At 53.2% G+C, this 12532-nt stretch overlaps 1 protein-coding gene across 2 annotated transcripts in view; it reads left to right on the plus strand.

Annotated features, from left to right (window-relative positions):
- PSD (pleckstrin and Sec7 domain containing) overlaps nucleotides 1-12532 on the plus strand; it is a 44175-nt gene that overhangs the window by 1057 nt on the left and 30586 nt on the right. For both annotated transcript variants that reach the window (XM_053983370.1, XM_053983371.1), the window contains exons 2-5: nucleotides 253-374; nucleotides 9593-10475; nucleotides 10556-10658; nucleotides 11319-11787. In XM_053983370.1, the coding sequence (XP_053839345.1) occupies nucleotides 9717-10475; nucleotides 10556-10658; nucleotides 11319-11787 (1331 nt within the window). In that variant the 5' untranslated portion in view covers nucleotides 253-374; nucleotides 9593-9716. The remainder of the gene's footprint in view (nucleotides 1-252; nucleotides 375-9592; nucleotides 10476-10555; nucleotides 10659-11318; nucleotides 11788-12532) is intronic.

Genomic DNA, 12532 nt, shown 5'->3' on the forward strand with positions numbered 1-12532 from the left:
AAATTGCCACCTGGCAGAGTCCCTTAATGTATAGAATCACTGGGCCTATAGGCAGAAGTGGTGGAAGCTGGACGTGTGGCTGGTTAGGGCCACTAAGGTTTATAAGTGCCCCAAGGGCCTGAGAGCTCTTGGCCTGTGAGGGGTTTGGCCGGCTGGCTGCTACAGCTATTGAGATGCATGTGTAACATACTAGGAATTATGGGTACTTTACAGCTGTGAAATGTACATATTGTTCTGGTTTTTTGTCCACAGGTCGTTTGCAGATGCAGAAAGAGCATCAGAGACTGTTAGTGTATTGTAGAGGTGCGTGCTGAGACACAGCTTTACATCATCAGCATGTTCAGTGAACTCAGCAACCTAGGTCTACACCAATGGTAAGGATCCCAAACCAGTCCTGGTTTTGTGCTCATGTCTATCAAGTTTTCCTATATGCAGAGCAGTTGTGAAATGGCTGTACAGCACTGCAGTACAGGGCTTGGGGAGTGTTATCCACTGTAGCTGTGTGGGGAAGGGACAGCCCAAAGCAGACAAGCTTGAAGGTTGAGCAGAGCTTTGTTCTGCTCTGCTCAATCAAGATTTGCAACAAGCTTCTGCCTTTCTTTTGGAATATATTCTGCCAAAGTTGGGTCTGCATTTCTCTTGAGAGGTAAGTCTCCTTTTTAAGCTTCAGTTGGATGCCAATTTTAGTTGATTCATAATACCTCAGCCAGGTCTGCCAAAACAGCTTTCTGTGTTGGACCTGGTGAATGCTGGGCTATGACACCTGCAGTTCTTGCAAGACAGCTGAGGGAGTGTATTGCACAGGTACCTTCAACACACAGGGGACGCTGTTCAGTTCCCTGGCACTCCTGTTATCCCAGTGGCCACTGATGTCCTGTGGGAGAAAGCAGGGCTACTGCCTCAGGCCATGAGCTGATCCATAGTAATGAGCGACCAAGCTGAGCACCAGGGGGAGGAAGCAGATTAGCTCACAACAACTGCTGCTGCTGCAGCTTTCTGGTATATTCCTTGGAAACATACAGTGCTGGCAGCTCACAGAGCCAGGGCATGGCATCTTCAACCTCATGAACATCCCCTGAAGTGAACAGAGACTTCAGCCAGCTCCGCTGCTGCAAGGTGGTGCTGATGCTGAGCTATACTTCTGAAGAGTCTAGAGAAGCAGTTTGGTCATCACCTCACCCTTTAGGAAGTGGAGATGAGATTTAGGAAACTGGGCCCTGAAGGAGGGGAAGTTTTGTGGTTAGAAGAGCTGGCCTCAAGCCAGGAACCCAAGGTTTGGTTTTTTTGTTTTTTTGTTTTTTTTTTTCCCCAGAGATGCTCCTGATTTTCTAGCTATAATGGGCAAGTCTTCCCTGCTTATGCCTTTTGACTTTTCCCTTGCATTGAAAATTCCATTCCATTCCATTCCATTCCATTCCAATTGAAATATTTCCATGTCAGAGGTGTATTCAGAGATTGGCTGGGTTTCTGCAAGCCTGCTGGGGATTCCAGAAGCTAGTGCTGTCCAAGAGTACAACTTATTTTTAGGAGATCAATATGATGCCAAGCCAATATTATCCCGATGTTCTAGGATAGACCTGTCACCTCGTATGATGGTTTGGCACCTTGCTGGCTAAACACCTTTAGCCTTGAAAAGACTTTGGGGCCATTTTCTTTACAGTTTTCTACTAGTCTCAAGTGGGAGAAGAAACTTGTGAAGATCTTGTCAAGGACACCAGTAGTTCCGCAGTGTTCACTCCTCTTAGATGTGAGAGCTTGGTGAATGCAATACCACAGAAGTTCAGTAAAGCCTCTCAACACTGTTTTTTCTTGGACTCTCACCAGGTTCTTTCAAAGGATCTGGCTCCATCTTTTCTCTGGCTGCAGGATAAGTCTGACAGCCCACATCACTCTCAGGGTTGGAGTGGACCACAGCTGGACTTCTTGGTTGCATGGGAGAAGGTATTGAGCTCATAGGGTAAGCTCTGCTGTCAGTCAGTGCTGAGATTGCACAGTGCAACCAGACTCCATTTCTAAGATGGTGAAACGAGAACACATGGTGACTTCTGCTCAACTCTTCCCTGTACATGCCACCTTCCTACTTCTTATTCAGAAAATAATTTGACTATACAGTCAGGGCTAAAAAAAAATAAATAAACAGAAGTAAAGCAAGACCAAGTTCTGCAAGTCAAAGTTGAAAGAGGATGATGCATGGGAAGCTCCCAGCTAAACAGAAATACAGGGCTGTTCTGCAGCATCCCACTCATGAATCCCCTTCATCCAAGCTTTCAGTGTGCCCTTTGAATTTGTCTCCACACATTTCCATGACAGCCATTTTGCTCAGTTTTCTGGCTATATTTGTAATTATTCCTCTATAACTGACCTTCAAGGCCTTTTACACAATCCTGGATGTGACTGTGTTCATCCTGTGCTGGGTCAGACTGTGTGCCTGGGGCTTACTGTCTCTTTTTTGCATAAAATACTCTGTATTCGTTGCTCACACTTCCCTTTACACCCTTTCACCTTTCCCCATGTGAATCTTGAGTCTGAAAGTATGGGTAAGGGATCACATCTTATTGCTGCATAGATTAGCTGAACAGCAGTCTGAAGATCTGTGCTGCAGCACAAGTCTGTCCTGGGAGGCTACGCCAGAGTATGGGTGATTTGGGTTGGTTCAGACTAAATTTGTTTCTTTGGTGCAGTGACTCACCATGGTGAGGTCTGATGAATGACCTGCTGGCACCCAGGAAGCTCTGTCTTCACTGGAGAGCCCACCCCACCGCTCAGAAATCCCTTGCTTTCCTTCAAGACCATTTTTGCCTGAGCATCTTTTTACCAAGAGATACTCCCACACAATTGTTCCCCTAACTGCTGTGTAGGGAGATTATTTATGGCTCAAGCTGTGCTGAGGCCCCACCTCCCACGTCCCCAGGACAGGTTTTATCATGCTGTCATTTCTGCCTTCATCTTGACAGAGCAATGCTGGTGCAGGAGAAAGCCTGCTCCCTGTGCGGGTGCTGCCTGGGCTGAGACAGAGTCTGAGAGGATTTCTGTAACAGCAGGTGTGCCTGGGGCATTACAGAAATATTTTGTTACAGCTCATTCTGAGGCCCAGCATACAGTGTTTGCTACCACCTCTCTACAACTCCACTCTTCCAAGCCCCTGTTCCTCCTGTAAGAGGGAGCAGCACAAGGCAGGGAGCTGGGACACTGGGTAGGGCACCGGCAGAGGGGCAGGCAGCAGCTATCCCCCATGTAGAGTCCGCATGGGCTCTTCTCTCTGGTAAGACATTTTGCAGTCTGTATCCTCTTCTAGAATGTCTTTCACCCTGAAAAATCCTGCCACGGTCCCACATGAGTGTCCTGTGCAGAGGAGGTGCAAGAGGCACAGGACAGTACAGGTTTGCTCTCCCCTGTTCCAGGTCTGGGTGGGAGGGGCTTCAGGAAGGATCTCCAGCGCTGTCTTTTTGCCCTGACTAAGCCACAGGAGAGCATTTGTATAGAACTGTCCAAGGGAGGATATTTTCACCATTTATCTTTAACCACAAGTCTAGTGCAATAACAGATAAGTGCATCAGCCCATTAAAGACTTGGCTTGTGCTGCAATGGCTTTTGTAATATATGACTAGGATGTGGTTAGGTGTTGGCACTGGAGGTAAAGGGCATTAATTAGAGCCATGTAGTTATGCCTAGGCCCTGAGGGAACCTATGCAACATAATTGGTTGCCCTGGAGGCCTCAATGCAGAGGTGAGGGGAGTGCAGCTTCCCTTGCTTTCACTGGGACTCATTGCCTGTGTGGCTGGAGTTGCTATTTCCACGATGCTTCCAGTCAGTTGGGTTGAGAAAAGCCCATGTGCCGATGGAGTGACTGTCCCCTCCTTGCAGGCCTGCACTGTGCCCTGAGGCTGCAGAACAGCCCCACTGATTTTGGGAGCAGTGAAGCAGAATATGCCCTTGCACCCTTTGCAATGCCTTTAGCACAAAGCACACCAGAGAGGAAATGGTTCTGATAACCCCCACTGGGCTCAGAGAAGCAGCCCTGGGGTGCACTACAGTGTTTACCCCAAGTGGAGCTGCAGCTTCAGCACCTTCCTAGAGACTGATCCATGTGCCTTAGGGCAAGCTGAGTGTGAGTATCTCCTGGAGTCAGCTGGGAGAAAGAGCTCTTGACTAACCCCTCTTCACCCAAATTTCACCTAAATCTGTACAGTTGTTTGGACACTATGACATGTCAGGTTGATCTCTTCCAAGCTGGAAGTTCATCGTTGTGCTGCCCTGGTGATATCAAGACCCTTTTGCCTTTGGGAGGGAAAAGTGTATTGCAGACTTATGAAGATGACCAAGGACAGTGCTGGCAATAGTTAGAAAACTTCTAGAAGCTCCCTTTTGCAGGATCTGGGAGGCTGAAAGGGATGACATGGAGTTGAGTGGACTCTAATACAGGAAGGACATGGTACCTGCAGGCAAGGACTGGAGGTCCTGAAGTACCCAAATGATAGTAGAGAGGGTTCCCAGTGCACGGCACTCCTGTCTCTCTAGCTAAGCCCACTGGATTGGGAGTGGGAGCTGAACTGTGGGGGACACCTTGTCCCCTTCTGTCATCTGAAAGAGGGGTTTTCTGCTCCCTCCTGTCCTGCATCAGCTAGGAAGGGATTCACAGCAGGAGGGATCAGGAGAGCCAGGGCTAAATCCTGAAAAATCCTGATCCAAGTGAGGCTTATGTCAGTGTTGGCCAGACCCATGTATGTGGACACATCTTTCATGAGTTTTAGGGCTGTGGGAAGGAGCAGAACACTGTGGGGAGAGAAACAGCTACTGCTACAACAGGGAAAACACATGTTCTGGACAGAAATGTGTTTTCTGTGAATGATGTGGATGTCCAGTCAGGAAAAGACCTCTCTTACCTTCTGCAGCTCTCACCAGGGCTGCCTGCAGGTGCTGGGAAGGCACAGGCATGCCTTGTCCTGGTATGGACACACTGGGAAAGCTCTGAGCTCTTGGTTATATTTGCACTTGGTTATATTTGTCGCTCTGGCTGTGGCTTAGAGAAAAGCCTTCCCCCTCCCCACCCTTCTGCCATCAAGAAGCTGCTGAAGGAATCAGGTCGTTGATCCTTCAGCAGTGAGGCCCCTAATTAGCCCAGCTTCTTGGAGTCTGCCAGAAAAGCCGGTTGTGTCTAGGGCAGCTGAGTCCCACAGTCCTGAGTGTGGGGGAGAGAGGCCCCTCACAGGCAGGAGCCCAGAGAAGGAAGGAGAAAATGGCAGCACTTTGATGCATTAAATATGAGGAAAGCCTGCCCTGCCTGATGCTTTTTCTCTGTGCCTGGGAGGGCAGAAGGAGACATACTTTCTGGGTGACTGAGGGGGCAGGTGAGCTTGGAATTGGACTTGCTGCAGGCATGGAAAGCAGCAAGGAGAGGCAGCTCTTCCCAAATTCTCTTGCAGATATGATGTGCACATGAAGCCCTAGCTCCCCTGGGCTTCTTGTCTCACACACATTTAAACGATTGCTGGGCTGGGTAATAAAGTGCTGTTTAATAGCAAATCGATCTGGCAACCTGTGAGGGCACAAAGTGCTGGCTGCCAGTCCAAGTGGCTGCCACACACAGACCCAGTGCACTGGAAGCATAGGGTCCTGAAGCCCTGCCATAGCACCCCTTACCTTGGTACCCAGCTGTCCCATATGAGCTCACATATGCCACTGGTGCCAGTGGAGTCCCCATGCCAAGGCAGGAGACAAGGGATAGACGATTTTTCCCACTTGCATCTAGAAGTAGTTTCCTGAGGTTCATGTGGCACTTAGCATCCTTGGGGTGCCTAGTGACACCGTGATATCAAGTTCCTGGTGGCCTGAGACACCTTGGCACCCCTGGCTGTAGTGTGCTTTGGGTGATGACCTTTGGAGAGATAAGTCCCTGGCACAGAACCTGTGCTCTAGAGCAAGGAATTGCTGATGTTGGTTGGTAGCCTGGACCGCATAGCAGCTTTTGTCTTCTCATCCTCGTGGTTGTTAAGGAATGGTGGGGCACAGGGGAACTGTACCCTTTGGCGTAGGGCACAAAGCACAGGCCGTGCATGCTCACGCATTGACACGTGCCAGTGGTCACATAGTAACTTGCATGCAGCTGAGCAGGGGCTGGCCGTTCATACTGATGTGCACGCTGCTGAACGGAGAAATGGACACCAGGACACGGGGACGTGAGTGGTGTGGCATTGGAACAGGCACACCGGCATCCGGGATCGCGCTGCCAGTGCATGAGGCCAGGTTCGCACTGGCACAGGGGGTGTGCACACCGGGACCTGAGCATGTGGAGGATGCTACACGGGTGGGGGACCCGCTGGCCTGCCCACACATGGGGACAGGCACCCCGGTGTGAATTCGGCCACTCCTCGTGTGCCGGTGCCACCGGGTGGGGCGGAGCGCGGCGGCCGGCGGGGGTTTCGCATTGGCTGCCGTGGCTGTCAGCGGGGCGGAGTGACAGGCCCGGGCCGGGATTAGCGCGGCAGGGAGCGGCGGATTGCGGCCGGTGGCACCGTGCTGCACCGTATCGTACCGAGCTGTACTGTACTGTATCGTACTGTACCGCGGCACGCCCGACGGGGCGGGCCGGGCCGAGCCGCGCCGTGCCGGCAGCAGCGCGGAGGAGCGGCGCGGAGGATGCGGTGGCGGCGGCGGCACTGCCGGTGAGATGCGGGGAGCGGAGCGGAGCGGGGCGGGGCGGGGCGCGGCGGGGACCGGAGGCCGAAACGGAGCGAAGGGGGAGCGGGGAAAGTTGCAGCAGTTGTTGCAGGGACCGGGGCGTCTCTGCGCCCGCCTGGCGGCGGTGACCGGCGGGCGGCGGCACGGGGCTGCGGTGGCACCCGGCGGGGCCGAGACCCGCTCCGGCCCCGGTGTGCCGGTGCGGCGGGAAGGGCGCCGGGCCGATGCCCACGCAGGGAGATCGCGGCGGGCAGCTCCGCCAGCCCCCCTGGCCGGGGGTGCTCCCTCCTCATCCGGATGGATGTCACATCCACTCAGGGCTGATCCCGCCAAACGGGAGGTGCCGGGTGAGGGAAGCCGGGCAGGGGGGTCGGGGGGTGAAGAGCATGTTCAGCCTGAGCTCCAAGGTGGGGACACGTCCCCTGCCTAGACATCACAGCTGAAAGAGGTCACCTGTTTGCCCCACAGCCTCAGGGCCTCCAGAAATCCTGCTTCGGTCACCACTTCATCCCTTCAAACTGCTCTGTGTCCCTTCGGAGAGCAGAGTCATCTCCCAGGGGCTCTAGCCCCCTCAGGTAGCCCGGCAGCCACAGCCTGGTTTCCCCCATTCCCTGCCATGGGTTCCATGTCCAGCACACAAATACTGCCCATCGTGTGAATTTAACCCCCAGCCTGGCCTCTTGACTCTCTCCCATCTCTGTGCCATTCTTCGCCCGATCTCTTCTCATCCTCCCCCAGTTCCTACGCCTTGTCCCCACACTCCCGTGGTGTGGGTGTGTGCTTCCCCCGCAGCGTAAGCAGTTCCTGCTGCCTGCTGCCTTCGCTCCACATCACCCCATTCTGCCAGGCAAGCGCTTGCATGGGGAGCAGCCATCCCCTGTTGCACTGGGTATGGCTCAAAGCAATGCCCAGGAAGCACCCCTGGACATTCCTTTGGCCCTTAAGAAGGGACAGCCAGAAGGAACAAGTTTCTTGTGAGATGTTTTCTTGAACAAATGTAATCCCCCAATGATGTGCCGCCCCTGGCTATCACACTGCAGCTCCTGAGTTTTTCTCTTTGAATGCACGCCCAGGGTTGCCCAGGCAGACACCTTGTGAGATTTTCTTTGCAGAACTCCTCCTGCCTTTAAGAAGTGGGACCAGCAAGGTTTTCTCCAGCCCACCAGTGCTTTACAGCCCAACCCATTCATTGCAGTGATTTAAGGAGCATCCTTTTTATTCACAATTGAAATCAGTAAGCAGGAAGCTGTAGCTCATTCATTCCATCACTGGTTTTTCATCTCAGTTGCATTTGTGCTTTTTACCTTTCATTATTAAAGAAAAGCTCACTCCACTGCATGGTATAGCCATCCAGCTTTGGTGGGTCGAAGGCAGGCATGACCTTTACTCTAAATTTGATAATTCTGCTTTAATAGCCAGGAGGACATTCTGCTTATCCCATTTATTCTAGTAATAACCCACATGTTTTGGGATAGGCTGGTTTTTTGTAGATTTGTTATGTTACAGAGAAAACAAACTATTCCTAGAGATAAGTTTTTTTTCCTTGGCATATGTCTTAGTCTGCATTGAGATAAAAAGTGGAATTTCATTTGCAACATATAAACCCTGAATCTTTATTATTTAGCAGTTAACTTCAGCAACCTTGAATGCAAACACAACCATAATAGGAGAAAAATATTGTAAAAATAGTACATAATAAATTAATCAGGAGAATAAAATTTGCAGTGAGTGAATTAGAGATTGCTGTTGCTCAGCAGGACAGATTTTTTCATCAGTGTGATAATGCAGATAAATGGGTGCCTACCCCACAGATGTGGTTTGGGTTATTTCATTAGTAGTTTTGTCTGTGCATCTCTGGAGCCTAAACACTTGAAAATTCAGCCCCACGTCCTTTAGGAATTTCATCCTGTCTGGTTTGCACTTGGAAACAGGGAGAAGAAAATAATGCTTTCCTGTTTGCAGCTGGCATATGGTTTCTCACTTTCAAATGATGAAAGTGAGGGACTCAGTATCTTGGCATCTGTCAGAAGGCACAAGCAGCCAAGGCAGAGTCTTCTCTGCACATTAGGAATTTGAAGAAACTCATGGAAGGATAAGTACAAGTTTTAACTGGGAGAAAGAAAAATGTCAGCAGCCCTGCCAGTGGTGTTGATGGGGGCTCCGGGTCCTGCCTTTCCCTGCAGCCACCCACCTGCTGCTGTGGGGTGGCTGGTCTCATCTCCGGGTGTGTGGTCTCTGGGCAGAGACAGGCAGGCAAGTGAGCTGTGTGCAGGGTAGGCTTGCTGTGATCCCCCAGGCTGGGATTGTCTGTTACCACTGCTTTTTGAATCTACTGGTGTTGACAGCTCTGTCTGCATCATCAGTAGTGGCTGCGACATGTGTTGGTGTGACACAGTTTAAACCCGGGCTGACCTCCAAAGACAGAGGCTCCCTGCCCTTGCTGCTCATATTAAACTCCTTGAGCAAGTAAAATTGGAGGATGTCTCAGGGATACAGTAGATACTTTTTCCCTCCCCTTACTTTAATAGGCTGTAGACTGTGAGTAGTAAATATATTCAGCCTAAAGCAGAATGAATGGAATCCATTTTATAGTGCATTCTCTTGCAATGTGTAGGGTGCTGAACTGTGGGGAAAGTGCCTGAGCATCCTGGCACCATGGGGAGAGAGCAAACATTCTGGGTGCCTGGCAACCAAGCAAAGGGCTGCCAGCATCCCTGCAGTGGTGCTGGTGTGATACCCTTGATGAACCTTGCCTGCTTCTTGCAGCAGGAGGGGATTTGTTGGGAGCTGTCTCACCTGGCACATATCTTTCTTCTGCCATGAGGGCAGGGCACATTTGGCCTGTCCTCCCCATGGCCCCAGACTCTTTTCCATTCCTTCCCTTCCCTAACTAGCTCCTTGCCCTTGTTTCAGAGCTGCCTGAGGATGCATCGCCTCTTGTCTCAGACATCTCAGGGGTGCTGGGAACCTGCCTTGCTGTGCCTGTGCCACCCTGCTGGGCTCCGGACTTGACGCCTCTGTGCCCTCTTCTGGCAGAATGGCCCAAGCAGGGTCACCTGTCCGCTTCCACCCCGAGGAGGGCTGCGCTGCCTCTCCCCCGCCCTTTGCCCACCGGAGGCCCTGGCTGGCAGGGGGAAGCCCCGAGGCTGGGCGGTGCAGCCCCCCACCCTGCCTCACCCCCAACCTCAACGCCGGCCGCCTCCACCTGCTGCGCAAGGGCCTGGCGCCCGATGCCCGCCGCTGCCCCCTCGGCCTCTACAACAGCACTGGCTCCTTGGCCCGCAGGCCGGCTGAGGCAGCGCCCTTTGGCAGCGGGAGCTGCCCAGGCACGGGGCGACTGACTGCCCCCTGCACCCCACGGTGGGGCCGGCCCAGCCCAGCTGTCGCCTCTCCGGGCAGCCACAGTCCGCCAGCCCCAGAGGGACACAGCTCTGTGGTCACCTTCCGCTTCATTGAGAAGGCCAGTGTGCGGACACTGGGCTGCCCGACAACCCCCCATCTCCGCTGGGAGAACGGCCCCTACAGCCTCAGCCGCAGTCTGGAGCTCGGTGGGGACATGGGATCCCTCCGGCCCCAGCCCCTGCCCCAGGAGCGGCTCCTGCAGACGCTGAAGCTGGAGGCCTCCGCGTCTGACCCGCTTCTGGCTGGGGGCAGGACTCCAGGGGGGACACGTCCCTGTGGGAAGGAGTTCTGTGCCCTTGACACCAGCTGCCTCTGCCGATCCCTAACCAATGGGCTGCCAGAGGAGTTCCCCAGCTTTGCCAGGAGTCCCCTGAAGCCAGAACCCCGACATCAGGTAGGTACCAGGGTGTCCTGCACTGGGCATGGGCTCTGCCCTGGGGGTGCATTGTCCACTCGTTGCTCTCCTCTCTGCAGGGCAGCACCGGGCTGTATCCCCGGCAGAGCTCTGCCCATGCCCAGCGCATTGCCAAGGCCAAGTGGGAATTCTTCTACGGCTCCTCAGATACCTCAAAGACAGGTAAGAAGTTGCAGGTGGATGCCATCGGGTTGACCCACCCCTCCTTTTAAGTCTGGATTGTTGGCAGGACTCACACTGGGGCTGCCCATCCCTTGGGTCTTCTCAGTGCCCAACAAAGAGCTGAGATTCCCCCAAGACTGGCCAACCTATGTCCCTCTGGGGTCAGATCACACGTGTACCAACCTCCCTGCAAAGTCCCCTGTGACTATGCAAAAGAGATGACAAAGAGCCCCTGGCTGCCTCTGCAGAAAAGCTTTTGGGTTTAGATGGGGTCTCAGGGCTGGCTAGAGATGCACTAGCATTGACAGCCTGTCTCTGCCTCTTGCACTTTTTCTCTTTCTGCCACCTCTTCACTGTTCTCCTGTGTCCCTTAACACAGTAGAGTCACTGTTCCTGGAGGTGTTCAAGAAATAACTGGAATGGCACTTAGTGCTATGGTTTTGTTGACATGGTGGTGTTTGGTCAAAGGTTGGATTTGATGATCTTGGAGGTCTTTTCCAAGCTTAATGATTCCATGACATGTGACCACACTGTCGGGGGGGGGGGGGGAGGGGGGTGGGGAGTATGTGTTTGTTTGTGTGTGTGTGTGTGTGTGATGCTGTCCTCAGAGCTCCCCATTGCAGCTCCCCATAGCTCTGAATGCTTGGGCCTTCCTTGCAGGCTCCTCTGCCCCTGACTCCACTCCCCTGGCTGAACTCCCCCAGAAGTCTGTCTCCCCTCTGCCAGCCGAGCCACCAGGGCTGGTACCTGAGCACAGCCTGAGCCATGTGGAGGTGGAGATAGAAGTGTCTCCTTTGAGCAGCCAGAAGCCTGGCTCCTGTGAAACTGGGATTATAAGGAGGACAGTGAAGTACTCCGAAACAGACCTGGACACTGTGCCACTGAGGTGCTATCGTGAAACCAACATCGATGATATCCTGGCCGAGAAGGAGGAGGTGGATTCAGCAATTGAGAGCCAGAAGGACAGTGAGAGCAACCCAAGTTTTGTGGGCACGCCAGGCAGGAGGAACAGCACACCAGAGGAGCCACCTGCCCCAGCTACCAGCTGCTCCAAGGATGGGCTGCAGAACAGGGACGTGGACGAGGACGATGAGGTGTTTGAGGCGATGAGGAAGGAAAACAGGGAAAGGTGAGGCTCCGTGTGCAAAGGCAAAAAGCTCCTGTCACCCTCATTATTGTACCCTGCATGGCAAAACAAGCTCTGCTGAAGTGTCTGAGCCAAAAATTCCAGTAGCAACATGCAAGCTGTGTGTGAGGGCGAGATGGGGTCCTGGATCACATCAGAGGGATTGGTGCTAGGGCTGGGGGCAGGACTGGGAAGGGGCCCTCACTGCCCTATGGAAAGAGTAAGCCAGCACAGGGGATCCAGCTCTGAGCGCTGTGCCGTGGGCCTCACTCACCTGGGGTGAGCCCTGCAGCTCAGGTTGCCCAGCTGAGTTGAGGCTCCCCAGTGTGAGTCCTGCCAGGTCAATTACATCCTGCCACGGTGCTGCCAGGTGTTGGGGTGACAGTGTCAGGACACCAGAGCACAGGTCGTGTCCTGGAGCTGCTCTGGGCTGCCAGGTGCTGCTGGGCATTCCTTCTTCCCACAGATGACTGTGTTTCAGCAGCAGGAGCAGTTCCATTTGCTCAGCCTCATTAGGTATTTGCCATTTTCAGGAAAGCGTAGGGGATACGTTGGGATCAAAAAAGCATTTTGTTGCCTTCTGTGTCATTTTTCATATGTGTGGCAAAACACCCTGTGCTGGGAGGCTGATGGAGTGGGTTGCACAAAGATTATCATTCAGTTGCCTACCCATGGGCAGTAAATGTGCTCCCAGCTGCTCTCTGCCCCGTGCCAGACACTGGCAATTAGCACATATGGGAGATGGCAT

The sequence above is a fragment of the Vidua macroura genome, chromosome 8 (assembly GCF_024509145.1).
Source record: "Vidua macroura isolate BioBank_ID:100142 chromosome 8, ASM2450914v1, whole genome shotgun sequence".
Classification (NCBI taxonomy): domain Eukaryota; kingdom Metazoa; phylum Chordata; class Aves; order Passeriformes; family Viduidae; genus Vidua; species Vidua macroura.